The 25,672-nt window shown below is 40.1% G+C and overlaps 1 protein-coding gene across 1 annotated transcript; it reads left to right on the forward strand.

Moving 5' to 3' along the window:
* Positions 1-2,068: 2,068 nt before the first annotated feature.
* Positions 2,069-24,701, forward strand: LOC138156920 (TRPM8 channel-associated factor 2-like). Its single transcript, XM_069082406.1, has 7 exons — positions 2,069-2,704; positions 14,747-15,735; positions 16,139-16,230; positions 17,707-17,920; positions 19,325-19,564; positions 21,382-21,719; positions 22,705-24,701. The coding sequence occupies exons 1-7, from the start codon at positions 2,082-2,084 to the stop codon at positions 22,957-22,959; spliced, it is 2,751 nt and encodes a 916-aa protein (XP_068938507.1). The 5' UTR covers positions 2,069-2,081; the 3' UTR covers positions 22,960-24,701.
* The last annotated feature ends 971 nt before the right edge of the window (positions 24,702-25,672 follow it).

Genomic DNA, 25,672 nt, shown 5'->3' on the forward strand with positions numbered 1-25,672 from the left:
CCCATCTCGTACACCCAGCCCAGAAAACCAGATTGCTGTCCTTTGGAAGGGCCGGGAGGGAGAGTGGGAAGTGAGCAGGTAACAGTTTTGGGGTGCAGATGGTTATCTACAGGCTTGTGAATGGGGTATGTATATAATGAATAACCTCTGTACCCCCAAAGTGACAAAGGAGTTCTACTCATTGATCTTAGGGCTTGTCTCTCTCTCTTTATATTTGCCCCTAATATTTACTGCCGCTTCAGTCTGAAACAGACCCCTTCCTGGAGCAGTATCATAGAATTATTTTGTACTGTTCCCAAAGTCACTCAGCTAGTCCAAGGGCAAGTCTCAGACTCCCAGGCAGAACACAGAGAACTATTAGAGGATTTCAAATCAGAGAAAATAGATTTAAATGACATACTCCTGTGTGACCCTGGAAAATTCCCTCAATGACTGCTTTCTTGTCTATAAAAATGAGGGAGTGAGACTAAATGACTTCTAAAGTTCCTTCTAGTCCTGGGAGCCTAGGATCCTGGAGAAGCAACCAGAGGGTAGTGAAAAAAACACTGGCCTAGACTCAGAGGAACAAGGCTACACTTTCCTGTGTAGTCTGGGCAAGTTGGTTCCTCTCACCCTCCGTCCATCACATGTAAAATGCACCCAAGTGCAGAAGAAGGGGGTAGAGATGGACTCAATAATCTCTAAGGATTCTTCCAGCAGATCTCTGCCCTATCTCTGTGGTAAGAGAACCAGGAGAACCTGGGAAGGGGCGGGGGGAGGGGAGGAGTGATGTCCTGGAAAAAAGAAAGCAAAAGGAAGAAGTCCATGGTGAAAAGTAGCAGATGTTACCAAGAGATCAGCGAGAAAAGATTTGGAAATTAGGAGGTCAGTGATACCCTTAGAGAAGGAGAGCAGGTAAGACAAAAGACAGATTGAGGGAAAGTAAGGAGAGAATAAGTATGGAGTGAAAGGAAATATATGATGTGAACATCTCCAGTGCCTGTGGGGGAGTGAGCCTGACATAGCTTGGTTATTTCTAATCTTCCTTTTCCTGGAATTCTACCAGAGAGTTTCTAGCACAATTTCAATTCTGCCTGGGGTATTAACTATGAGAGGCCCCTCTGAGTTGATTGTCCTTTCCTTTATATCCCCTAAGCTTCTCTGGGACACACTGCATAGAGCCTTGTAGTCTGGAAGATCTGAGTTCAAATTCAGCCTGAGACACTTACTAGCTGAGTTTTCCTAGATAAGTCATTTAACTTAAGTTTACCTCAACTTCCTCAACTGTAAAATGAGAATAATAATAATAATACCTCCCTCCCAGGGCTATTGTAAGGATTAGGTTAAGTATTTGTAAAGCATTTAGCACAATGCTTTGTACCTAATAGACACCTAAGAAATGCCTGTTCCCTTACCTTCTCCTTCTTCTTCATCGAAGAGAATGATCTGTGTTTGGCTGAGTGTGACTACATGGATAAAATTCAGTCTCTGGTGACATGTACTGCCTTCCCTAGTTACTGTGGCTGAGTCCCTTGCTTCAGTTTTCTCACTTGTAGAATGGAGAAAAATTCCCTGGTCAGAGGAGAAATGAATTATTGTCTTTAAATCTCTTTGAGCCCTACACATGAATCTCTGCAAAGCAAAGAGCTGCTGCTGTTGATATCATTCTTCTCCTGCACCTTTAGAGGGAAGGGGACTAGTGGACTAATGTTTTCTGATTTAAAAAAAAATAAGTGAATGGATTTTGCATACTATGTAGCTAATGAGCTGTCTTTAATTCCTAGACAAAATGTAGAATGTAACATTAAAAAGATCATTAGTGAATGTCCAGAAAATTAAATGGTGGGCATCTAGAAATGGGAGTGATGACCAAAATGAGCCAACATGGCTTCATCTAGAGCAGATAATGTCAAATTAGTCTCATTTCCTTTATTGATAGGGTTACTAGACTAGCACATCAACAAGGAATTCTAAGAGCAGAATGATATAAGCATTTATTAAGCACTTACTGTGTGTCAGGTTCTGTGGAGGGAGGGGCAGGATTAGGGCTATATCACCAACTTGAAATTTTTTTCTTTCCCCACAGCAGGCAAAAAAAAGCTATGACAATGTCTCCATCAGATGATTTTGCGGTCCTAGTGAGAGGGCTGAACAGTTGGAATTTCCCCAGTGACCCTATTCCTTGTGAGCTGTTGCTGATTGGTGAAGCTCCCTTCCCAGTACTGGTGAATAAGAATGGCCAGGTCCTCATCGCTGCCTCCCATTATGGCCAGGGCCGAATGGTAGTCATGTCCCATGAAGGCTACCTGCAAGATAGCATGTTGGCTCAGTTCCTTTGCAATGCTGTGGGCTGGCTCAACCGCAACCCAGGAGCTACTGTTGGAGTGCACACATCTGTGGAACCTCTCACTGGCATTCTCTGTGACTCTGGGATGGACTTGAAGACCATGGATGGCCTTGAGGACTCCCTAGGAGTTTACTGCATCAATGCCTATGATAGCACCTTGGCCAAAGAGATGATTCAGTTTGTGAAAAATGGTGGGGGCTTACTCATTGGAGGCCAAGCTTGGTATTGGGCAAGTGAACCTGGACATGACAAGGTTCTGTCCAACTTCCCTGGGAACCAGGTAACCAGTGTAGCTGGTGTATACTTCACAGATACCTATGGAGATACAGATTTCCTCAAGGTCTCTAAGAAAGTACCTAAAATTCCACTTACAGTCAGGTGAGTATCAGGGGTATAGTAAGGATTTATTAAGAATAGACATAGTCCCCTTAATGAAACAGAAATAGAACTAGACATTTTGAGAAGAGTAAGTCTCATTTGTATTGTCAGGTGACAGGAATGCTATGGACAGACAGAACTATTGAAAATCCATCATCAGTAGTTTATATTTGGTTAGAGGAAGAACCATGGGATTATTACCATATGAACATCAGTGTCCATTTTGGAAAAGGGAACAGAGAAGTACTGAATAGAGAGATAAATAAGGACACAGTAATTCTGTTCATGATGAATTTAAGTCACTAGGCCCAGATGAACTTTACATCTAGGTACTGAAAATGCCAGCAAATATGATTACTGAACTATTGACAAGGATCTTTGAATAAAAGATTGGGGAGACCAGGAAGGAGCTCTGTAGGGCATAAGGACTAATGTTATTGTGACATTCAGAAAAGGGAAGAGTATCAAGTTTACATACTATATAGGCCAATGAGCTTGATTTGAATTCCTAGCCAAATTCTATGCTATTTTATTTACAGGATGGCTAGTATATGTTCACAAAGTTAAATGGTGAGTATCTAGACATGGTATTGATGACTTTAAAGACTTAGTATGGCTTCATCAAGAATAGATTATGACAGATCAACCTTATTTCCTTTATTGATAGGATAAATAAACTGTAAATCAACAAGGTATTCTAGGAGCAGATGGAATAAGCATTTATTAAAGTTCTAGGCACTTTAAGTGCCAGATAGATATTATTTCATTTAATGCTGTGAAGACAGAAACCCAGGGAGGTAAGTGCTATTATTATCCCTTTTTTATAGATGATAAAACTGAGGCAGATAGAGGTTTAGTGACTTGCCCAGGGTCACACAGCTACCAAGTATCAGAAGCTGGATTTCAATTTAGGTCTTCCTTTTCTACGCACAATATCAATACTTGATCCACCACTTCTTAGGTGCATGTAAGGATAGAATAGATATAGTCTTTAGCAAAACCATTTCATAAATGTTGTGCTCTGGTGCTCTCCTTGTAGATAAGACCAAAAGGTGTGGGTTCAGAACTGGTCCAAATTGTCAGATCAGAAGAGTAGTGATTAATGATTTCTTGTTAAAATGAGTTTTCTGGTTGTCGTGTTCTATAGATCTATGCCTAGCTGTGTGGTATTCAACATTTAATCAGGGGCTTGTATAGAAGCATAGAAGGCATGCATGTCAAAATCAGGATCCAAAGACTTATCAACAAGCTATAATATAGGGCTGAATCTAAAAGATGAAAATTATTCTGGATAAATGTAAAGTCTTTTACCTGGGATCAAAAAAATCAATTTTAAAAAATGCAGAATGACACAGATTTGTCTAGATAGCTCTTCAGCAAAAGATCTTTTAGGTTTTTAGTGGGTTGCAAGCTCAATGAGTCAATAGTGATATATATAGCAACCAAAAAAAAATCTATCTTAGGCTTCATTAAGAGATGCTTAGACTTCATAACAATGAAGTATTACAGTATTATGCTCCTTTTTTGTTCTGATGTGGTCACTTCCTCTAGGTATTATGTGATTCCAGAAATTGTTCTCTGAAGGTCAAGGCAGACGTTTGGCCTGTTAGTCTGACCCTGACAAGGTGCTGACTTCCCCGAGAAGCAGGCAATGGACATAGCTAGAATCTTCTTCACAAATACAAACAGGTTTACAGGCCTCCTCACAGTTTCTGAGAAGAACCCACAGGAAAGGTGCCCAAGTCAGAGGATCATACTGACCTAAGAAATGATGTTCACTGCTACAAAGAGTGAGTTGGAGCTGAGATGCTAGAAACTAAGGGGCCAAAGGGTGAGGGTGCTGTCACAAACAATTATCATTCCCAGCGCTTGGATGCCAGAATTGTTTATCAGGCAGTTAAGTGTTACAGCTGAGCAAATGCTGACTTAGAGTCAGAAAGACCTGAGTTCAAATAGAGGGAAATTAATATTAATGCTGTGTCATTTTATTATTAATATTAATCTGTAATATACCCTTTTCTGGCAAACACTCCATCTTTTAGACTAGATCTGGGGTGGGGAACTTGCAGTCTGGAGGTCACATATGGCCCTCTACAGCCTCAAGTGAGGCCCTTTGACTGAATTCAAACTTCACAGAACAAATCCCCTTAGTAAAAGGATTCGTTCTGTAAAACTTGGACTCAGTCAAAAGCCAACACCCAAGGACCTAGAAGGCCGCTGGTGGTCTCCAGACCACAGGTTCCCCACCCCAGTCCTAGGTCAAGAGACCTTTCCCAAACTGGCTGAGGAATATAATTACCCCAGCCCCCAAGACAGCTACCTGGATGGAGAATATTGTTTTTTTCTTTTTTAACCCTGTAAACACAAGCCAGTCTGAGCTAGGTTTTCACCCAGGGACATGGTACTCTGTCCTTTCTTTTCCTTTCATCACAGATGGGGGTGACCTGGCCTGCCCGGGAGCAGACCAAGCCAGTGAAGACCTGTTAGGGATGGCATATGTTTTTCTGGCCAACAATTGCTGAAGGTAACTGTCTGTCATGAAACACTCAGCATTCATTGAGGGTCAGAGAAGGGCATGATCAGCCATATCTGACGGCCAACCTACCACCAGTCAGGTTCAGGGGATGTCCCAATGACATATACTGTCAGAAGGAAGACACCTGGATTTAAATCCTCAGACATTTATTAAATCTGTCACTCCTGGCAAGTCATTTATCCTCTGTCTGCCTCAGTTTCCTCATCTATAATATTGGGTGTGGGAATCTGATGTCAGAATAGGCCTTTCCTAAAGTATTTTTTAGTACTGGGAGGAAGGAACAGTGTTATTCAGAAGCAGAAGAATGGATTAAATCAAATTAACATTTATTTTTGTCTATGATTTTAATTCTAGAAGGACTGGTTATACCTGTACTGCTCTTTTAATTTTTTTTGCAGCTAAAAGGCAGTCAGAAAAGAGGTTGGCTGGTACTTTATTTATAATTAGTCATTTTCCCCCCTAAGGCAATCCTGTGACACACCCTCATTTCTTTAAAATTCTAAATTGAGATGATCCCTACTGACTTTACCTTAATTACATCTTAGCTTGGTGTCTCTAGGCAGTTTTCTGTTAACACTAGTTTCATCACTAAATCATGCAAGTTTTGTTTAAAAAAAAATATACATCTGATTGGAAGCTCACTTCTGTGTTGATTCTGTAGCAGGGAGTGAGGTGACATTTTCTTGATCTTGTGTCCAAATACATTTTCTTGTTATTTTCCTAAAAGAGTCATATCCTGTCAACCTAACCTGTTTTTCCACTCTAAAATTCCCTAATCCCAAGTAAATCTCACCATCCAAACCAACTGTCACTACTCCCCAGTTGAGCAATGCTACAAGTTGGAATCATGCTTATTGGGTCCACTGCAAATATATGCTATTAGACTTAACTAAGTGCACTGAAATGATGGCGCTTTGTCAGGGCCTAGCCCCCTGGAGCCCTTACTGCTGCCTGAATCCTGTTGTATTCCTTAAGCAGGTAGTGAAAATAATAGTCATACATTTAGAGCTGGAAGGGCCCTCCAGAAGTCATCTAGCTCAGCCCCTTCATTTTGCAGATGAGGCAACTGGGACCCAAGATAGTTAAGTGATTTGCAAAGACCTCAAGCAGAGTAAGTAACAGAGTCAGGATTGAAACCCACATCTCCTGACTTCAAATCCAGTACCCTTCCCACTGTGCCAAAATGCTTTGCAAGGCCTAACTCCAGACTTTTACTTCCCAACCTCTTACTGTCTGAAAAGGATCTCCCCCATGGTGGTGAGTTTTCCCTGATTTGACCTACCAGCCTTTGATCACTTCTTACTCCTATGGATGCTCTGTCCTTATGCCCTTATTTTGTGCTTTATAAGCATATAACACCTAATACCAGGAATTAATTCTGGGAAAATGTCATTTTACTTGAAACAGCATTACAGAGGTTATTTATTTCCATATTAATGCTATAAATGAAAGCTACTTGGCTGGGCTGCTCATACATGGACTTTAAAAGCTCAAAATGTGTCATTTTAGGGATTTGAGACAATTACAGGTTTAGACTGGGCAGGGTAGGACTGGGTAGGACTGACTAGGTTGACCTGAGGTGTAGAGACATGATCCTTCAAGCCTTAAGACAGACTTCTGCTCATTTTTGTGGGTGGCAACTAGTAAAATGGGCAGAAAAAAACAACAGTGTTTGGGGGGAGGTATTGGCTGGCTGAAGGATGAGAAAAATATTTCGTTGGCATCCTAAAATTGATGGAAAAAAAGGAGATTGATTCTTTTCCTCCCAGAAAGTCTCTGATCATATCTAGTATCAGATCTTGTAACAAACAATAACCACTGTTGTCTGTAACTGAGGAATTTACAATTCATTCCCTCAGAACAGAAGCCTGGAAACCTGTTTAGCTCTGGCACAACATGTGAAAAAAGGGAGGATGGTTTATTAGAGCTAGAACCTGGGGTTCTGGAGCCAAAGTGTCCTTAGCCCTTTTTCTACAGACTAAAGGAGCAAGGCAAGCAGACACTGACATGGAAATTGTAGAAGCTGAATGAAAAATTTAATAATCTCAAGATTTTTTCTTGTTCTTTTTTCCTTGGATCCAAGAAGCAACTAATTGTAGTGATTAACTTACTGCTTCTTTATTTGTGGTTGGAGCGGTTATAGAGAGGCAAAGCTTTCCTAACTGAACTCTCGATAAAAAGTATTTAGCAACTCTAAGATATTTGATAATCCAAGAGAAGGAAAGAAATAAACATTTATTAATTGCCTACTGTATGCCATACACTGTGCTAAATGCTTTACAAATATTATCACATGTGGTACTTACAACAGCCCTTGGAAGTAAACACTTTTTATTCCCATCTTACAAATGAGAACACTGAGGTAGACAGACAGAGGTTAAGTGACTTGCCCAGAGTCATTCAACTAGGAAGTAGGTGAGGCTAGATTGGAATGCACATCTTCCTGACTCTAAACCCAGTGCTTTATCCATCTATACAAACAAAATGTAAGGAGAACATTCTATACTACACTGTGGACTTCACTGATACTGTCAGTTTTCCAGGACCCAGGCCGATCCCTTATTCTCATTCCATGCCTAAATTCCCTGCTCCCAAGAAGTCTGAAACTGGAGGATCTCTTGAGGTCTGGAGTTCTGAGCTTCAATAGAAATAAAGCCAATCTTGTATTCACACTATCACACATCAGTATGGGGAGACCTTGGGAACAGGGGACCCCCAAATTTGTTAAGAAAAGAAAAAGTAGCCCAGGTTGTAAACAGAGAACAGTTAAAAGCTGCCATACCAATCAGTGTTGAGATTGTGCCTGTGAGTAGTCATTGCCCTTCCAGTCTAGACAAAATACCCCATCTCAGAAAGGATTCTTCCCTCTTTTTAAAAAATCTTTGATGGTCTCTGAATCCCAATTTGTAGTATGGAGGAGTCAGCCTGCCCTCTTGCTCCCTAGGCTTGGTTTGCCTCCTGCATTCAGAAGCCTATCACATGGTCCCTAGTTACATTTTCTCATTCTTCTGCCACTGACATGATATATGGAGACTATAGAATCATAAGTTTAGAACTAAAAGTTAAATTAGCTTCTAACCTAAGTTGTTCTTCTGAGGACAAGTTTCTTGCTCAACACCAAACAACTTTTAAATAACAGAGTTGGGAGTCAGACTTGGGTTCTCTGATTAGATGGTCTGTGTTCTTTCCTCCAGATAGTGCTATGAAAGGTCTAGAACTTCAATTTCCTGAGCAATCTAGCCTAGGCTCAATCTCTTATTTAGTGTGGGGCTAAGCTGTATTTTGTGTACTACAAAAGCAGTTAATCCCTGCCCTCGAAGAACCCAAAGCTAGTTGGTATTTTTTTCTTATGGGTTACTATTGCCAAAAAATTCACCCCCTAGTGGTCAATATTTCTGACTAATGTTATTGGCTGTATATGCAGCTGCATGTCATGATACAGGTACCATACATTCTTCAAATCCTTCATTTTCCCAGTGAGGATATATTGTTATGATAATAGTAGGTAAGTGGTACTATGGAAGGAGCACCAGTCATTTGGTCTCAAACACTTACTAGCTGTGTGTGCCTGGGCAAGTCCTTCACCCTGTTCACCTCAGTTTCCTTATCTGTAAATTGAGCCAGAGAAGGAAATGGCAAATGGTTCTAGTATCTTTGCCAAGAAAACCCCAAATGGGGTCACAAAAAGTTAGACATAACTGAAATATCTGAACAGCAAAACTGACATGTAGAATTCTGTTAAAAGTATTATGTATTGATCACTTTATCTAAAATATTCTTCCTCTTAAGGAGAAGCATGATAATCTTGTAGACAGAAGTCTAGATGTGAAATCAGAAAGACCCAGATTCAAATCCTACCTCACACTTACAAGCTATGTGTCCTTGCGTCTCTCCGAGTCAGTTTCTTTATAAAAAGGGATAAAAATAGGACCTATCTCACAGGGTTGTTGTGTGATTAAATAAGGAAATATATGTAAAATGCTATGTGAATATCACCTATTATTAGGAGACTTCTAAATGATCTACACTTCTTTGGCTTCTTTCATTTTTTAGTTTCTAGTCACATTTTCCAAAATAGTTTCTCCCATCTTTTCCTGTCTACCCATTTACATTAAATTCACTATGTAGTGCTATAAAAATAATGTCAGGAATGCTAAGGCCCCAATGAGCTGAGACCAGAAAGCAAAACTAAGCGCAATAAAAATGTTTGGTTTTAGCTGTTAAAAGAAAAAAGGGGGTCAGAAGAAGGGTTAAGAGCTTTGCTTGTAGTTGATAGGACGATGACGCCAATTATCAAAAAGATGCCAGAGCTGCTCCATCGTTGGTATGTTTCTGTTTTATCTGCCAATGACTATGGAAATGACAGAACAGAAATAATTAACAGGGAAATGGTTAAAGTAAGAGGTTCATCAATACCTAGTTGTCCTTGGTGAATTCAAGTCACCTGACCCAGATGAATTCCATCTTTGAATACTGAATGAACTGGCAGAGGTGATTATTAATCTGTTGTTAGAGATATCTGAAAGATTGTGGAAAACAGGAGTAATACCACAAGATTAAAGGATAAATAAAACATGGTGATTTAAATAAAAGAAAAGAAAAGAGTCTTCAAACTCTGACTTTGATTCCAGGGAAAATTCTAGAATGAATCATTAAAGACGTGCTTGTTGAACATCTTTAAAGGGAGGTTGATTACAAGGAGCCAGTGTGGTTTCATTTAGAACACTCCGGTCCAGACTATGACATTATCTTCATTTTTTTGCCAGAATTACTAAGTTAGTAGATGTAGAGAATGCACTGATAGAGTTTACTTTGATTTTAACAAAGCTTTTGATAAAATATTTCATAATTTTCTTGTGGAAAAGATACAATAACATGAATTCAGAACTAGTTAGCATATCTGGACTCAAAGAATAATTGGTAATGGTTCAACATCACTGAGGAAGGAGGCATCCAATGGAGTACTTCTTGGTCCTATATTCCAAGAACTATTTCTAACAATGACTAATAAAACTAAGTATAAACTATATAAACTAATAAAACTAAAGATACAACAAAATTAACATATTGGACAATGAAGTTTGGATATGAAAAGATCTCAGTAGACTGAATATAATAAGATGAAATTAAATAAGGATGAATATAAAGATTTACACCTGTGTACCAAGGATCAACTTCACACGTTTAAGAAACAGGAGACATGATTGGACAGCAGTTCAAAAAAATGTCTGGAAATTATAGTGGATTGTAAACTCAATTTTTAGTCAGCAATGCAGTATGATGCCCATAAAAACCAATGTCATGTCAGTCCATATTAAGAGGTACATAGCTTTCATGAATAGAGTGGTCCTATTTGTACTTTAGTTCACCAGGCATTATTTGAAGTATGATGTTAAGTCCTGGGCATTCATAAACTGAGATGTGTTCAGTGGAGAGAAACCAGGATAATTTAGGACCTTGGATGCATGTCATATGAGGATAGGCTAAAGGGACAGGATATGTTTATCCTATAGGAGACAAGATGTGGGAAGACATGATAGTTGCATTCAAGTATTTGAAGGGTTCTTATTGGGCCCTGATTGATTCTCTTTGCCCCAGGAGCAAAGAGTGGAAATTATAGAGAGGCAAATTTCAATTTTATTTCAGGAAAAAGCTTTTGAAAAAAGCAATGTACCGGGGCGGCCAGGTAGCACAGCGAGTAAAAGCACCGGATCCAGTGTTGAGAAGACCTAGAGATCGAATCCCGGGCTCACACACTTAGCATCCATCCAGAAACACCTGGCCGTGTAACCTTGAGCAAGTTACTTAACCCCAATTGCTTAGGGGCAGCCAGGTGGCTCAGCGAGTAAGAGCACCGGCTCCAGTGTCAGGATGACCTGGATCAAATCCGGGCTCAGATACTCAGCACCACACCCAGAAATAACTGGCCGTGTAACCTTGAGCAAGTTACTTAACCCCGATTGCTTAAAAAAAAAAAAAAAAGAAATGTACTGCCTTGAAAAGTGGTGAGTCCCCCTTGTAGAAGCACTTAAGAAGAATCAGGATGACCATTTGTCAAATATGTTATACTTCCTTTTACTTCCTTTCCTGTACATGAGCTATACTACATGACCACTGAGATAAATTCCAACTGTCACAATTCTATTACTTCTGACTCACTTTGGTGGATTTTATCAAATTCCTCAGAATTTTTCTGCCTTTTAAACTTTCTGTTGACACATAAGCTATCACTTAGGCAGCTTTACAGCTATAATGCAAGAGACAGGTTAGTATAGGGGACAGACCACTGAACTTGGTGTGAGAAGATGTAGGTTAGGAATCTACCTTAGATACTTACTAACTTTGTAATGTTGGGTAACATTATCTGATCCCATGGTTTCCTTTTCTACCAAATTTCTAAGATTCCTGCTAATTCTTTTTTTTTAGAGCAATTGGGGTTAAGTAACTTGCTCAAGGTTACACGGCCAGTTATTTCTGGGTGTGGTGCTAAGTATCTGAGCCAGGATTCGATCCGATCCCCAGGTCATCCCAACACTGGGGCTGGCCGGTGCTCTTACTCGCTGAGCCACCTGGCTGCCCCTAAGCAATTGGGGTTAAGTAACTTGCTCAAGGTTACACGTTACACAGCCAGGTGTTTCTGGATGGGTGCTAAATGTCTGAGCCTGGATTCGATCCTCAGGTCATCCCGACACTGGGGCCGGTGCTCTTACTCACTGTGCTACCTGGCCGCCCGATTCCTGCTAATTCTAAATGTATCATGCTATGAACTATCCCTATACTGATTTACTTCCTTATGCTCATCCTCGACTGAGCAATATGAGATGGCCAAATGTCCCATGAAATGTTTCTTATTGACTTTGGACATGAACCAAACTGCTCTAATTGCCTTCTCTAAGAAGAAACTGAGAGTTGCCCACCCATTTATATTAAACCTTTTAAGTGGTTTTTTTTTTTTGCTTTTATTAATAGTAAGAATTGTAATATCGATATGCTTCATTTTTTCTGGTAAATATTAACTTTGTTAGTGAACAATATCACACATTAGGAGAATAAACATTTAGATGAATAACTATTTATTAAGATAGCCTAAGGACAATATGATTTCTCATCGATCATGTCCTCTTTAATACAGCTGTTCCACCTGTACAGAAGCAGATGAGGGCCACAAAGGCTTGAGCACTGCTTTGTAATTTGATCTAGTTCATGAACAAAAACAAATCATCACTTTGTGACCAACTGAGCTGCTCCTTGCTTAGTGGACTAATATTTGGATCAATGAAAGAGTCTTTCAGGCTTAATAGAACCTTATAGAACCTCTTCTATACTGACATAGTTAAGAACATAGTCACTTCCATGACAGAATGAAGAACTTCTATGGAAGGATTAAATGAAACACTTTTAAAAAATACTAATCCTTGCTTTGCCCATTTCTCTAAAATAAAAAAATGAATGAAAATAATATCTATAGTTCAATATTATTAGCTCTTAAAAATGATAAAAAAAGAATGGTTTCAAGTAACCTGGGAAGACTTGAATATGCTGGTGCAGAAAGAAGTGGACAGATTCTATGAAGTCCAAAGGAGGGTGATGTAACAGTAATGGAATTTAAAGATCCCCATGTATTGGCTTCATTTTCAGATTGATTGTGTTAAAAACCAGAGCTTGGGAATCCCACTTGTGGGATGGACTTGCTGACATGAAAAGAGAGGGCTGAACTGGGAGGAGCTGGTGATGTAAATTTTAGAGAGGCACAAGCAGAGAGAGAGGCAGAAGAATTTTTTTTTGGAAGCAGAGAGACAGAGAGGATTGCTGAGGGCCAATTCAAACTGCCCAGGACTTTTGAGAGCTGCCACCCAGAGCTGCCAAGGACTGAGGAGACGTGGCTGTTATGCTGGTACTTTGTTTGTCTGTTTTGATGTTGTTTTGCCAGATTCATCCACTGGTGAAGGATAGTCCTGTTGTTGCAAAGGTCCTGGAACCTTGCTGCTGGTTCAGGGGTCCAGAGAATGTTCTGCAAACAGAGAATGAATGGCATCCTCTGGTGAAGGACAGTACTATTGTTGCAGAGGTCCTGGAACCTTGCTGTTGGTTCAGAAGGCCTGAAAAAGGATTTTCTTGTTGTATGTTTACAGAAATCCTGGAAGAGGGTTTTGCTAATGTTTTCAGGGGTCCTAGGACTGTTCTGCAGACAAAGAATCAATTAAAGATGACACTGGCAATGTATCTTGTGGCCTTGCTAAGCTTTGTCTCCCCAGGAACAAAGATTTCTGAGAACTTGCCTCAGGTCAAGATGAAGAAAAAACCTCTCTTTGGGTATTAAATTCTGTGCTTAAGCTTGTTGTAACTCTGAAGTAGATGGCCTATTCAGTTGTGATCCAAGGGTGGGAAACTTTTGACTTTTCTGTGCTCTGTGACTGACCAAATGAATGTACTTTGCTTATGATTGGAAACTAATCTCCATTTGAGAAGAGGGGCTTTGTGATTGACTAAATGAATGTAATGTCCAGGGGTGGAGTAGTACTTGGAAATTATTGAGTTACACTTGGTGAATGCTGTATTTTGAATTATGCTCATTTTTATTTTCTCTGTTCTTAATTTGTCACTGAATAAAATGGAGAATAGCTATGCTGGTATTTTGAACCTTGGGAAGTTGCCTTTTGCTTGGCATTACAGATGACCAGGATGAAGAAAACACAGGAAAACATTCCACATGCTTTTAAGTTAAAGGAGCTAAGAAAGTTTGGTACAGAGAAGCAGTAGGGGCAACATGATAGCTTGATAGTTGTTTTCAGGTAACTGAAGGAATCTGTCTGTTTTCTTAGCCCCAAAGGACAAAGCTAGGAACAATGGTAGAAATTATATGGAATAAGATTTCAATTCATCGTAAGGAAACCTATCTTATTTCTATACAAATACTATTATTTTTATTATTATCATCATCATTATTTTATGTGGGTACATAATACATTGAGTTTCTTCACATGTTATACGAAGTATATCACACTGTCTGGCTGGATGCATGACATCCTACTTGTCACCCCAGAAAACATCACTTGCTAGCCTGGTCCCTATCCAGATAGCTTTGCTCCTTCAGTGTGCAATTCTGTATGCAAGTCAGTAGTGGTAGCCCTCTGTCACTTTTGCACCCCCAATCTCTGTAACCATCATGGGTGGGTCACTAAAGGGAGCCTATCATAATAGTTGGCACTGCCCAGAAATGCAATGGTCTGTTTCAGGGCATGGTGAGTTCAAGCAGTGGTTGGATGATCTCTTTTGATTATAGAGGGATTCATGCTTCTGGTGGGGCTGGTATTAGATCAGTTTTGAGGTTGTTTGCATCTCTCAGAGTCGATGATTGCATCTGGGTAAGCCCCTGCATATAATGGGCGCAGGAAATATGGGTCATGTAGAATAACTAACTACTGTGATTTTGCAGGAATATTTCCATCTCCCTTGTTCCACATCATTCCTTCAATCACTAATTGGAACAAATGGTTCATTTTCAGGTTTGGGGAGGACCTCTCTCAGGACCAACAGCAGCTCCTGGATGGCATAACAGAACTGGATATCAATACTGGTGGAGTGCCTTCTCAGCTTCTGGTTCATGGAGCCTTGGCCTTCCCTCTTGGGCTAGACTCTTCACTTGATTGCTTCCTGGCAGCTGCTCACTATGGCCGGGGCAGAGTGGTGCTTGCTGCTCATGAGGCCATGCTCTGTGCCCCCAAGCTGGGTCCTTTTCTCTGCAATGCTATTACCTGGCTGGCAGGGGGACAAACAGGCAGAATTGGGGTTAACCCTAATCTTAAAAAACTGTGTTCCCTGGTATCTGAAAAAGGCCTGGAATGCAGCCTAGAATCCCATCTGACTACTGGATTAAGTGTTTACTGCTGTTCAGCCTACAGTGACCAAGAGGCCAGGCAACTGCATGAGTTTGTGGCAGAGGGTGGAGGGTTACTGATTGGGGGCCAAGCCTGGTGGTGGGCCTCCCAGAATCCTGGCAAGGCTGCTGTGGCTGATTATCCTGGGAACCACATCCTCAACCCCTTTGGCCTTAGCATTCTAGGTTGCAGTCTAAAACGCGGTCAGTTTCCTGTCTTTGTGCCTGGTAAAGGGATCTATCACTTCCGCTCAGCATTGTCTCAGTTCCAGGAGGAAGTAAAAGGAAGCAAGTTCTTGGCAGAATGCTGGCAGTCAAAGCTAAGGAAGGACTGTGGGGCCTTCCTGAAGATTCCTGCAGAAGGAATCCCTGCCTATGCCTCCCTACATAGATTTTTGAGGAAAGTGCTCAAACAAACTGGTCTCCCAAATGTCAGTGAAGATCATCCTGTGCACAGCAATTCTTGTGAGGCCACCCTGCTCTGTGTGGCCACTGAGCTGGCTCAAAGTGGGACTGATTGTTTTTCTCTAGTCCACAGAGCTAGTAATGGGACTTGCCCTTCCCAACTGTATTCCCTAGGACCCCCTGTCACCATGGAAATCAATGGTACCAGTCCAGGTAAAGACGGAGGATGAGGGCCAATGGATAGTTGGGAAAGAATGGGCTGGTTTAATCAGTAGGACAGTATAGGACTTCAGTTGCCATGAGAGCCTGTCCCTTTAAGGTGATGGGGCTTGAATTATTGGGAGTAGCTAGAGGGTAAGCAAGTAGGGAAAGGGTTGGGCAATCTGAGGTTTAAAGAGAGGATAACAAGTCTCTTGGAGGAGGTGTGAAAATTCTAGAAGGAAATATTGAGCTCTGGAAAGGGGATATAAGAGCTCTGGGGGATGATATCCATGATTTAGGAAGGAATGTGAGGACTATAGGAGGGTACTGGGGTGATATAGCAGATGTGGGTAAGGTAAGGAGAATGAGGGGATCAGGGCAGAAGAATTCCATCCATTATTATGTCTCTCTTAAGATGTTACTGTATGGGTGAGCACTGGGCTCTACCTCCCTGAAGGCTTTACTGCAAATATCGTGATGCCATGTGCTGCCACTACTGGCCTCCAGGTAATTCCCCTGTGCCTGCCCATTGCTTCTCCTATATTTTGTAAATCCTTATATGGCTGCTGCCATCACATTTTTCCTGTTCTTTTTGTTTTGTGCTGTCATTTTAAATTTTTTTCATTGATAAGCATTTGGTTTTTTCCCAAAGCTCATTCCCTAATTGAAAAAAAAAAAGTAAAGGAAACCATGGTATTACATATGCATAATCAAGCAAAACAAATTCCCATATTGACCATGTCCAAAAATGTATATGGAGTTCTGTATATTAAGCTCATCTATCAGGAGGTGAGCAGTGTTTTTCCTCGTTGGTCCTCTTAGGATCATGGTCTGTAGCATTGGTCAGAGTTCTCAAGTTTTGCAAAGTTGTTTTTCTTCATAATATTTTTGTTATCTAAATTGTTCTGATTCTTCTAACTTCACCCTATCAGTTTCTACAAGTATACCCAGTTTTCTCTGAAACCATCCATTTTGTCAGTCAGTATACATTTAAGTGCCTGCTATGTGCTAAGAACTTTACTAAGTGCTCATCTCTTAGAGCAAAATAATATTCCATTAAATTCATAAACCACCATTTGTTTAGCTGTTCCACAGTAGATGGGCACTCCCCATTGGCTTCTAGTCTTTTGTTATGGTTAAAAGAGCTGATATAAATATTTTTGTACCTATGGGTTTTTTCTTCTTTCTTTGATTTTTTTTTGGGGGGTGAAGGCTGTGTATCAGTATAGGTAGGTCAAAGGATATGTACAGTTTAATTGCTTTTTAGGCATAGTTCAAAATCTCAGAATGGCTGCACCAATGGATAGCTCCACATTACAGTACATTACTGAGACTATTTTCCCACAGCCCCTCCAACAACCTATACCTATAATTAACCTCTACCTTTCTCTTTTATCCCATTCCCCTGCTAGGGATACTTCTAAGCAAAATGATCTAGTCTCTGGACCAGATTCTCTCCTACGACATAGTATATCTTAAACAGCAAGGAATCCAGAGAGTGTGGGGGCTGGCGGGTTTTATCCAACAGCAGCAGATGATCAGAAGGGTCCATACTTTATTTTAGTTCCCCCCAACCTCCTTCTGGTGTGAATGCCTCTCTCTTCAATGTAAAGAGTTTCCTTCTGTCAAAGAGCTACGAGGTTTAGTCACACTGGATTCCTGTTCTATGCAGGATATGTTCTCTAACAGACAGCGAGGAACAATGTGTATGTTTCATCTCCTAATGTCGTCATTGAAGGTTGGAGTTATAATCAGAACATCCTATTTTTCCTTAACAGCTCATTATGGATCTGTCACCCATGATTTTGTAAATCCTTATTGAGACGATATAATTGTTCTACATGTATGAGCCCTTTGAAGTATTGAGTCACTACCTACCAAATGCCTATAATTCAAGGACATTTTGCATGAAAGACACTGATAAGTGATCTAGCACATACCTTCCAGTAGTTGCTAACTGTGCTCATGACTCACCTTTCCCAGGTACAAATTGGCTGCCACTCTGATGATCTCAATGGGGCCAAGAAGCTTTGCCGAGCACCTGTGGTGATTCACAGATGCTGCCTGGACAGACCAGAGCTGTCAGTCTCCTCCCTCTGGGGGGGCCTCATCTATGTACTTGTGCCCAAGGGCAGTAACCTGGGTCCTGTGTCAATCACCATCACTGGAGCTGTGCCTGCTCCTTACTTCAAGCTGGGTGAGTAAAGGTTCCATGAAGGCTAAGCCCAAGGGAAGCTAGAAAAAGGGTGAAGTAATTATAAACTAGATTATAAAGGAGGAAAATAATATGTAGCTTGGATTGGTAAAGAGGAAGAAAATGTATTTGGTGGGATAAGGAAGAGATGACTTATTTTAAGGCTGAGGGTGGGGTATCAGGGAACTTCCTGTGTCCATGGAGAATTCAGAGGAGCATGAGGAAAGGTGATGCAGGATTGGGCTTTTGTTTGCAGAAATGGAGATAGGATGCATACCAAAGGTGAGAGTAGAAGAAAAAGACACTGAATTTAGAATCGAAAGACTTGAATTCAAATCTCTGCTACTTACTAGCTCTGTGAAATTGAAAATTTTACGTTAGCTTTCCCATCAGTAAAATGAAAGTTATGTTAGATCCACAAACTTATTATTATTTTTTAAAGCAACTGGGGTTAAGTAACTTGCTCAAGGTTACATAGCCAGTTATGTCTGGGTGTGGTGCTAAGTATCTGAGCCTAGATTCGATCCCCAGGTCATCCCAACACTGGGGCCGGTGATCTTACTCGCTGTGCTACCTGGCCACCCCCACAAACTTATTTTTAAAGAATTATTTTGATAATCCCTTTTCATCAAATTGGTTTCCTTTCTAATTTTATGTATTTTATTTTGTGTATTTAAAAATTAAGGAGTCTGTAAGCTCTACCAGATTCCCAAAAGAACTCATGACACAAAAAATTTAAAAATCTTTGTAGGACCTTTAAAGTTTCTTCTAACTGTTACTATCCCACTGAAATCAAAATTTCAACCTTCAGCCTTAGGAAGCAGAAAAATGAAAGAGTACTTAAAATGATAAACTGTCCAGAAAAAAGGAGGTGATAGACACACTGTACCTCATGTCATATATTGGGTTTTTCCTAAAACTGTAATCAGAGTTACATTTTAGGATACACATTAATGAGTTACACCATAGACAGGAAGTGACCTGGCATGGTAGGATTACTAGAGGGTATGTCATATGGGGGTTAATTTAAGGAACTTCAAGTATATAACCTGGAAAAAAGAAGTCTTGCAGGGATATGCAGTTTTCCAATATTTGAAAGGCTGTTATGTAGAATTGGGATGATTTGTGGTCTATTTGGGTTCAGGAAACAAAATTATGAATAGCAGCATAATTTACAGTGACAAATTTGAAAAAAAAATCATAACAATTAGATTTGCCCCGAAGTGAAATGGATTGTCCTAGGAGATAGCAAATTACCCAAAGGAGAAAGTCTTCAAAGAGAGACAGGATAACCACTTATCAGGAACGGAGAGAAGGAAATTCCTGTTCCTGTTCAGGTATTAGCTGGATTAGATGGTCTCTGAGATTCTGTGACAAGCCCATTAACCCCACAATTTCTGTCCAAAGGGGAGACATCTCTGGAGGAGTGGAAGAGATCCATCCGCCACTACCCAGTGCCATGGGGGGAGCTGGCAACAGACAATATCATCCTCACGGTGCCATCTGAACATCTTCAAGACCTGGAAGACCCAGAGCCTTTGCTTCATCTCTGGGATGAGATGATGGAAGCTGTGGCCAGACTTGCATCAATAAGCTTCCCTTTTGCTCGACCTGAGAGGATCGTGGCTGATGTACAGATCTCAGCTGGTGGGTGTTCTGAAAATTGGGATGGGAGATGCTTTGTGCAGGTGATAAATAAGTACAAAGCTCCCATATATTATTTATTCATCATCTTCTCTATTCAGGGCATTACATATGATGCATGATAGTACAAGTTAGCAGGAGCTTATAAGTTAGTTAGGAAAATAACAGAAAAACTATAGTGAAATTTCGAAAGGAATACGGAAATTAAACAAAACATTCATTCCTTCATTCAGTCACTCACTCATTCATCTTAGCTTATTCAGTAAGCATTTATTGTGTGCCTCTGTGTGAGGCACAAGAGTTTTCATAAAGTCCTGCCGGAGAAAATAAATGCTGTGATTTCAAAGGAGGGGCTTCAGTATGTAGTGGACTGATTTAGGAGCCTTCAATGGAGTGTGGAGGAAATGAGCTGGGCCTTGAAAAATCCATACAAGTCAGGTAGAGAGAAGTGTAGGCGAGTCAAGAAATCAGTAAACATTTTTTTTACTTAAATAAAATCCTTTTAATAATTTTTTTAAAGATACACTGATTAACAGTGTTGCAGTTCATCCTAAACCATCTTGTCTTTCATTACCAAATGAAAATTACCTTCTTATATATATTTTAAAGTGCACTCAGTTTTTTTTATCCCTTCACAATATATACTATGCTGAATTTTTCAATGAAAAAAATTCCACAAATGTTCACAAATATCTAGTATAACTAAGGTAACTTTGCTAGAGATAACAGAGGAGTCTTTAAATATTCTAGATCCATGATCTTATACTCCAACATGTTTAAGTTTCTAATGCACCACTATTTATACTAATACATCTTCAGTAAGCATATTATTATTGTTACTATTATTATTATTATTCCTGAGTACCAGGCACTGTTCTAACATAAAAGGAAAGGCAAAAGACAATCCCTCCTCTCAAGAACCACAAACACTAATAAGGAAAAATAGCTTGTAAACAACCAAGTATGAAAATGATCTACACAATATAATTGGAAGTAATTTCAAAGAAAAGCACTAGATTAAGGTATTAATCACTGATTGAAGAGGCCTGGATCAGCAGCAAAGGCTGTATAAATGGGAAAGAAAAATAATCTTTCTTCACTTTAGGAGAATTCACAATTTAATTGAAGTTGGCCATAAGAAAGGGCAAATCACCTACACTGTTCCTATCTTCCCAAGCTGTAGCTGGGATATACTAATTTGTAAAAATGTATAAAATAATAGTTAGTAGTATTTATATAATGCTTACTATGTTCCCAACACTGTGCTAAGTGCTTTATAAATATTATTTCATTTTATCCTAACATCATCCCCAGGAAGAAGGTGCTTTTATTTATCCTTAATTGTATAATTGAGGAAACTGAGGCAAACAGATATTAAATGACTTTCCCAAGGTCACATAGCTAGTAAGTGTCTGGGGTTGAATTTGAACACAGGTATTCCTGACTCCAGTCCCAAAACTCTATTCACCATACATCTGAGCTGCTACAAGAAGGAAAAAAAAACTTAACCCAATACATGGATCATTATGGTGCCAGTGTACAACTCCAAAATCGACAGAATGTTAGAGGTACATACAAACAATAGAACTCTTATGTGAGAGATATGAAGTTGGGGCTAGACAAATGAGGGGAAATGGGAAAACTGTTTTCTTCCCTGTTTTGTCTAAGTAAAGAGAAACCATCTATTCTCATATAGGTTTGGAAATGTTGGGGATGAGAGAATATAGGGGAGAGATGCATTATGAGAATAACCTAGGGATGGCAGATTGGGCTCTCTCACATAGAAATCTCTGCCTTCTCTTCCTTCCTCCACTCCCCAGGCTGGATGCATTCCGGATACCCCGTCATGTGCCACAAGAAGTCAGCAAAGGAAATAGTCAATGAGAAGCAAATAAGATCTAATGGCCTCTGGGGCCCCATCCATGAGCTAGGCCACAACCAGCAACGCCAGGGCTGGGAGTTCCCCCCCCACACAACTGAGGCTACCTGCAACTTGTGGTCTGTCTATGTACATGAGATGGTGTTAGGCATTCCCCGGAGCCGGGCCCACCCTGCACTGGCTCCCTCAAATAGGGAGGCCAGGGTACAAGAATACCTGAGAAAAGGAGCCCCCCTAAAAGAATGGAGTGTTTGGACAGCCCTGGAGACTTATCTGCAGGTACTGGAAAGGAACTGGGGGAGAAGGGAAGAATAGTCCTCCTCCTCTTCCTCCTCCTCTTCCTCCTCCTCTTCCTCCTCCTCTTCCTCCTCCTCTTCCTCCTCCTCTTCCTTCTTCTCTTCCTTCTCCTCTTCCTTCTCGTCCTCTTCCCCCTCCTCTAGCATTTATACAATGCCTCAAGGTGTACAAAGTACCTTTTATAGATTTTTTCATTTGGTCCTCACAATGACCCTGTAAGGTAAGTGCTATTATTATCCACATTTTACAGGTGAGGAAACTGAGGCTGAGAGAGTTCGTGTTTTGCCTAAGGTATCCATCCATATCAGGTTATGGAATCCTATCTGAATCCTCATGATGCTAGATATCCTATGGCTGCTTCTCTGTGCCTTACTTGTATAGCTGTAAAATGGGAGTGATAGCCCCATCCCTATGTATCCTGTAGTGAGAAGGTGAAGATAAATGAGGGGGGAGATGAAAAGTATTTGCCAAAGTTTCTTTTAAGGGTCTCCACAGAAGAAAATATTCTAATTTATCTCACCCAGATAAATGCTCTCTTGACTAATCAAAATTACAAAGATCCTATTTAATATTACCATAAAGCATTCTCCATAGGTCTAGTCACAAAGGGTGACCTCTCTTGTACCATAATTATGGCATTATTATTGGTATTACTATGGTATTATCTTATATGGTATCAATGTGTCATAATTTGACTGAGGTCTGATTTCCACTAGAGTGATTAAGCATTCATGAAAGCAGGCATTTACCCAAGGTGGATAGTAGAGAATAAGACTGATTGATCATGTCTAAATGGATGTTTGGTGGAGGAGAAGAGGGAATCCTGTTCAAATGGTAGGAATGTGGCTAATATTCAAGAAGGAGACTCGTACTGCAGTAAGGTAGAGTCATTGATACTCATTTGCTGGGTTGTCTCTAGAAATTCAAACCCTTCACTCTGCCCCCTTTTCTCTTTCTCCTCTCTCAGCTGCAGGAGGCCTTTGGCTGGGAGCCTTTCACCCAACTCTTCACTCAGTACCAGACCTTATCTGGGGTGCCCAATGACAATGCTGGCAAAATGAACCTGTGGGGGAAACAGTTCTCTCACCAAGTGCAGAGGAATCTGACTCCATTCTTCCAGACCTGGGGCTGGCCTATCGAGGAAGAAGTAGCCGCTTCCTTAGCCTGCCTACCTGAATGGCAAGAGAACCCCATGAATGTCTACCTTCTCATGACGAATTAAGGGATGCCCAGCAGGCCCAGTGTGTCTGGGCAGGATATGTCTCCATCTCCAAAACTCAGTTTATAGATTGAGTGGCAAATGCTCTGAGTCAGCCCCAATCATTCAGCAAATATTTATCATCTTTAATGTTACACTATAGTTGGTGTGAGGGAATAGAGTCATCATGAGTGTACCACCTATCTGAAAGGGAAAACATGAAAAACCACATGGATATAACAATGAAGATATTTCTTCCTCTTCTGTCTCCAAAAGGGGCCTCAAAACCTCCCACAAAGTGGCACCAAGTATTCTTTCCCTGGTGAACTGGTTTTGATTTGAATATGCTATTATTCATCAATATAGTATAATGGTGATAGCACTGGGTTTGGGGTCAGGACTTTGTTTTGAATCCTATCTTTGCCATGTAGCACTTGTGTAACATTGGGCAAGTTGTTTAATCTCTTCTGGTTCCAGTATCCCTATCTTTCAAATGAGAGAATTGGACATGATGACCTCTAAGGTGCCTTTGTCTCTAAATCTAAGTTCTTATGAAAGTCCTTCCAGATTCTGAAATATCACAACCCTGAGACAAGTTCAACTTGTCTTTTTAGGAATCCAAAAATATTTTGTCTGAGCTTTTATTTTTGATCCAGTATTCTAAATATCTGGATATGGTACCAGACTGAGACATAAATTTATCATAATAATCAGCAGGCCCTTAACTAACTGGTTGTCATAGCTAGTTCATCTTCAACTTCTGATAGCGCCTGTAGTATCCAAAAAGCCTTACTGAAGTTTTAAACTTTTGAAAACTTAAGCTCCATTAAGACTTTGGGGATACCCTGCATAATCTTAGGGAGCCAGAGTGACATGTCATATCTCTTATGGTCAAACCTACTTTTTAGGTGACAGTACCTTTTTTAAGTTTTTGAGATGCAGTTTCAGAAAGATCCAGTCCATTCAATACTATATTCAATTATATTTTAAAGGAAGGATTATGAAATATTTAAGTTATAGGAAAAGGACTGTAAAATCACAAGTTGCAATAACAAAATATATTATGGTTTGCTCCCATCAATTCATTCCATCTGCCAATATCCTTTGCATGAAGAAAGCAGTGGTAGAGATTGCATTGATAGAACCTGAGAAAACTAAATTAAAAGGTTTCGTCTCTGTGGCTTGATCACCTCAATAAACATTTATGTGCCTACTATGTGGCGGGCATTATGATAAGCTCTGGGGATAAAAAAGAGGCAAGAAACAGACACTGTTTTCAAGGAGTTCACAACCTAGTGTATGTGTGTGTCACATACACTCACACACACACACAAGATAAATAGGAAATAAATTGAGGGGTTGAGAAATGCTTCCTATAAAAGATGGGATTTTTTAGTTGGGACTTAAAAGAAACCAGGCAAAGAATTGGAAATTGAAGGGACATCCATCAACTGGGGAATGGTTGAATAAGTAGCAGTATATGAATGCAATGAAATGCTATTGTTCCATAAGAAATGATGAGCAGGCAGATTTCAGAAAAACGCAGAAATACATGGAACTGGTGCTGAGTGAAGTGAACAGAACCAGGAAAACATGGTATACAGTAACAGCAACATTGTGTGATGACCAACTTTGATAGATTTAACTCTTCTCAGCAATGCAATGATGATCTAAGACAATTCCGAAGGAGTCATGATAGAAAATGCTATCCACATACAGAGAGAACTATGGAGTCTAAATGCAGATTAAAGCATACTATTATACCATTTTCTTTTTCATTTTGGTGTTTTGTTTTTTTTTCTTCGTGGTTTTTCTCTTTTTTTCTGATTCTTTTTTCACAACATAACTGTTGGGGAAATATATTTAATACATATTATACAATACAGTATCTTAGAATACTAACTTTGCTATGTAGTATCTGTGTGTCCCTGGACAAGTCATTGAACCTCTTACATTTAACTTTACTCATCTGTAAAATGAGGGAATTGGATCTCTAATGTTCTTTTTTTCTTTCTGAATTCTGAGTCTATATGGCCCTGCTGTGATCCTTATTTCTTCTGATTTCTTCTGGTTTCATTTCTGGGACTGCTTTGGGGCTTCTATGCCATTGCTCCTTATTAGGGTATGAGTTGTTGCTATAGTCCTAAGCCTCATGTTCTGAAATCATGTGAGACCTGAAAGGGACCTTCAAGAAAATCTAGCCCAATTCTCCTCACTTTAGAGATGAGGAAACTGAGACCTCAAGAAGCTAAATGTCTTGCTCCAAATGATACTACTTGATAATAGCAGAGCTAGGGTTAGAACCCTGGCCATCTGGCTCTCTTAACATATATTTTAGTAACTTACTTCTAGAGCAGGTCCCACTATTTCATGAAAAGTTTTTAGCATATTAATTAACAGTGGCATTTTATCATCAAGGCAGCACAAAATCTTTTGAAACCCTTTTTGGGGGAAAGTATTTTCCGTGGTCTTAGGGCTCCCTCTTGTGGCCCTGGTCTCAGAAGAAATGTCTCACTCCCAGTCCTGTTTTCTCTACTTCCAGTAAACTGTTGTATGCATGGAGGCAACTCTTAAATGAAACAGAAACTATCTGATCACAAATAGTAAGGGAAATCATGTTCTCTAGGGCCTCTTCCTGCTCTGCTGAAAAACAGCAAATAAAAGTCTATGATTCAGCTTAGGCTAGTTGTACAAGCCAAAAAGGCCAACCTCCAAGTAGGGAGGTAGGCATTGTAAA

Source organism: Petaurus breviceps, unplaced genomic scaffold (assembly GCF_028583685.1).
Source record: "Petaurus breviceps papuanus isolate PSGF00001 unplaced genomic scaffold, PetGlider_PUasm1.0 111, whole genome shotgun sequence".
NCBI lineage: Eukaryota > Metazoa > Chordata > Mammalia > Diprotodontia > Petauridae > Petaurus > Petaurus breviceps.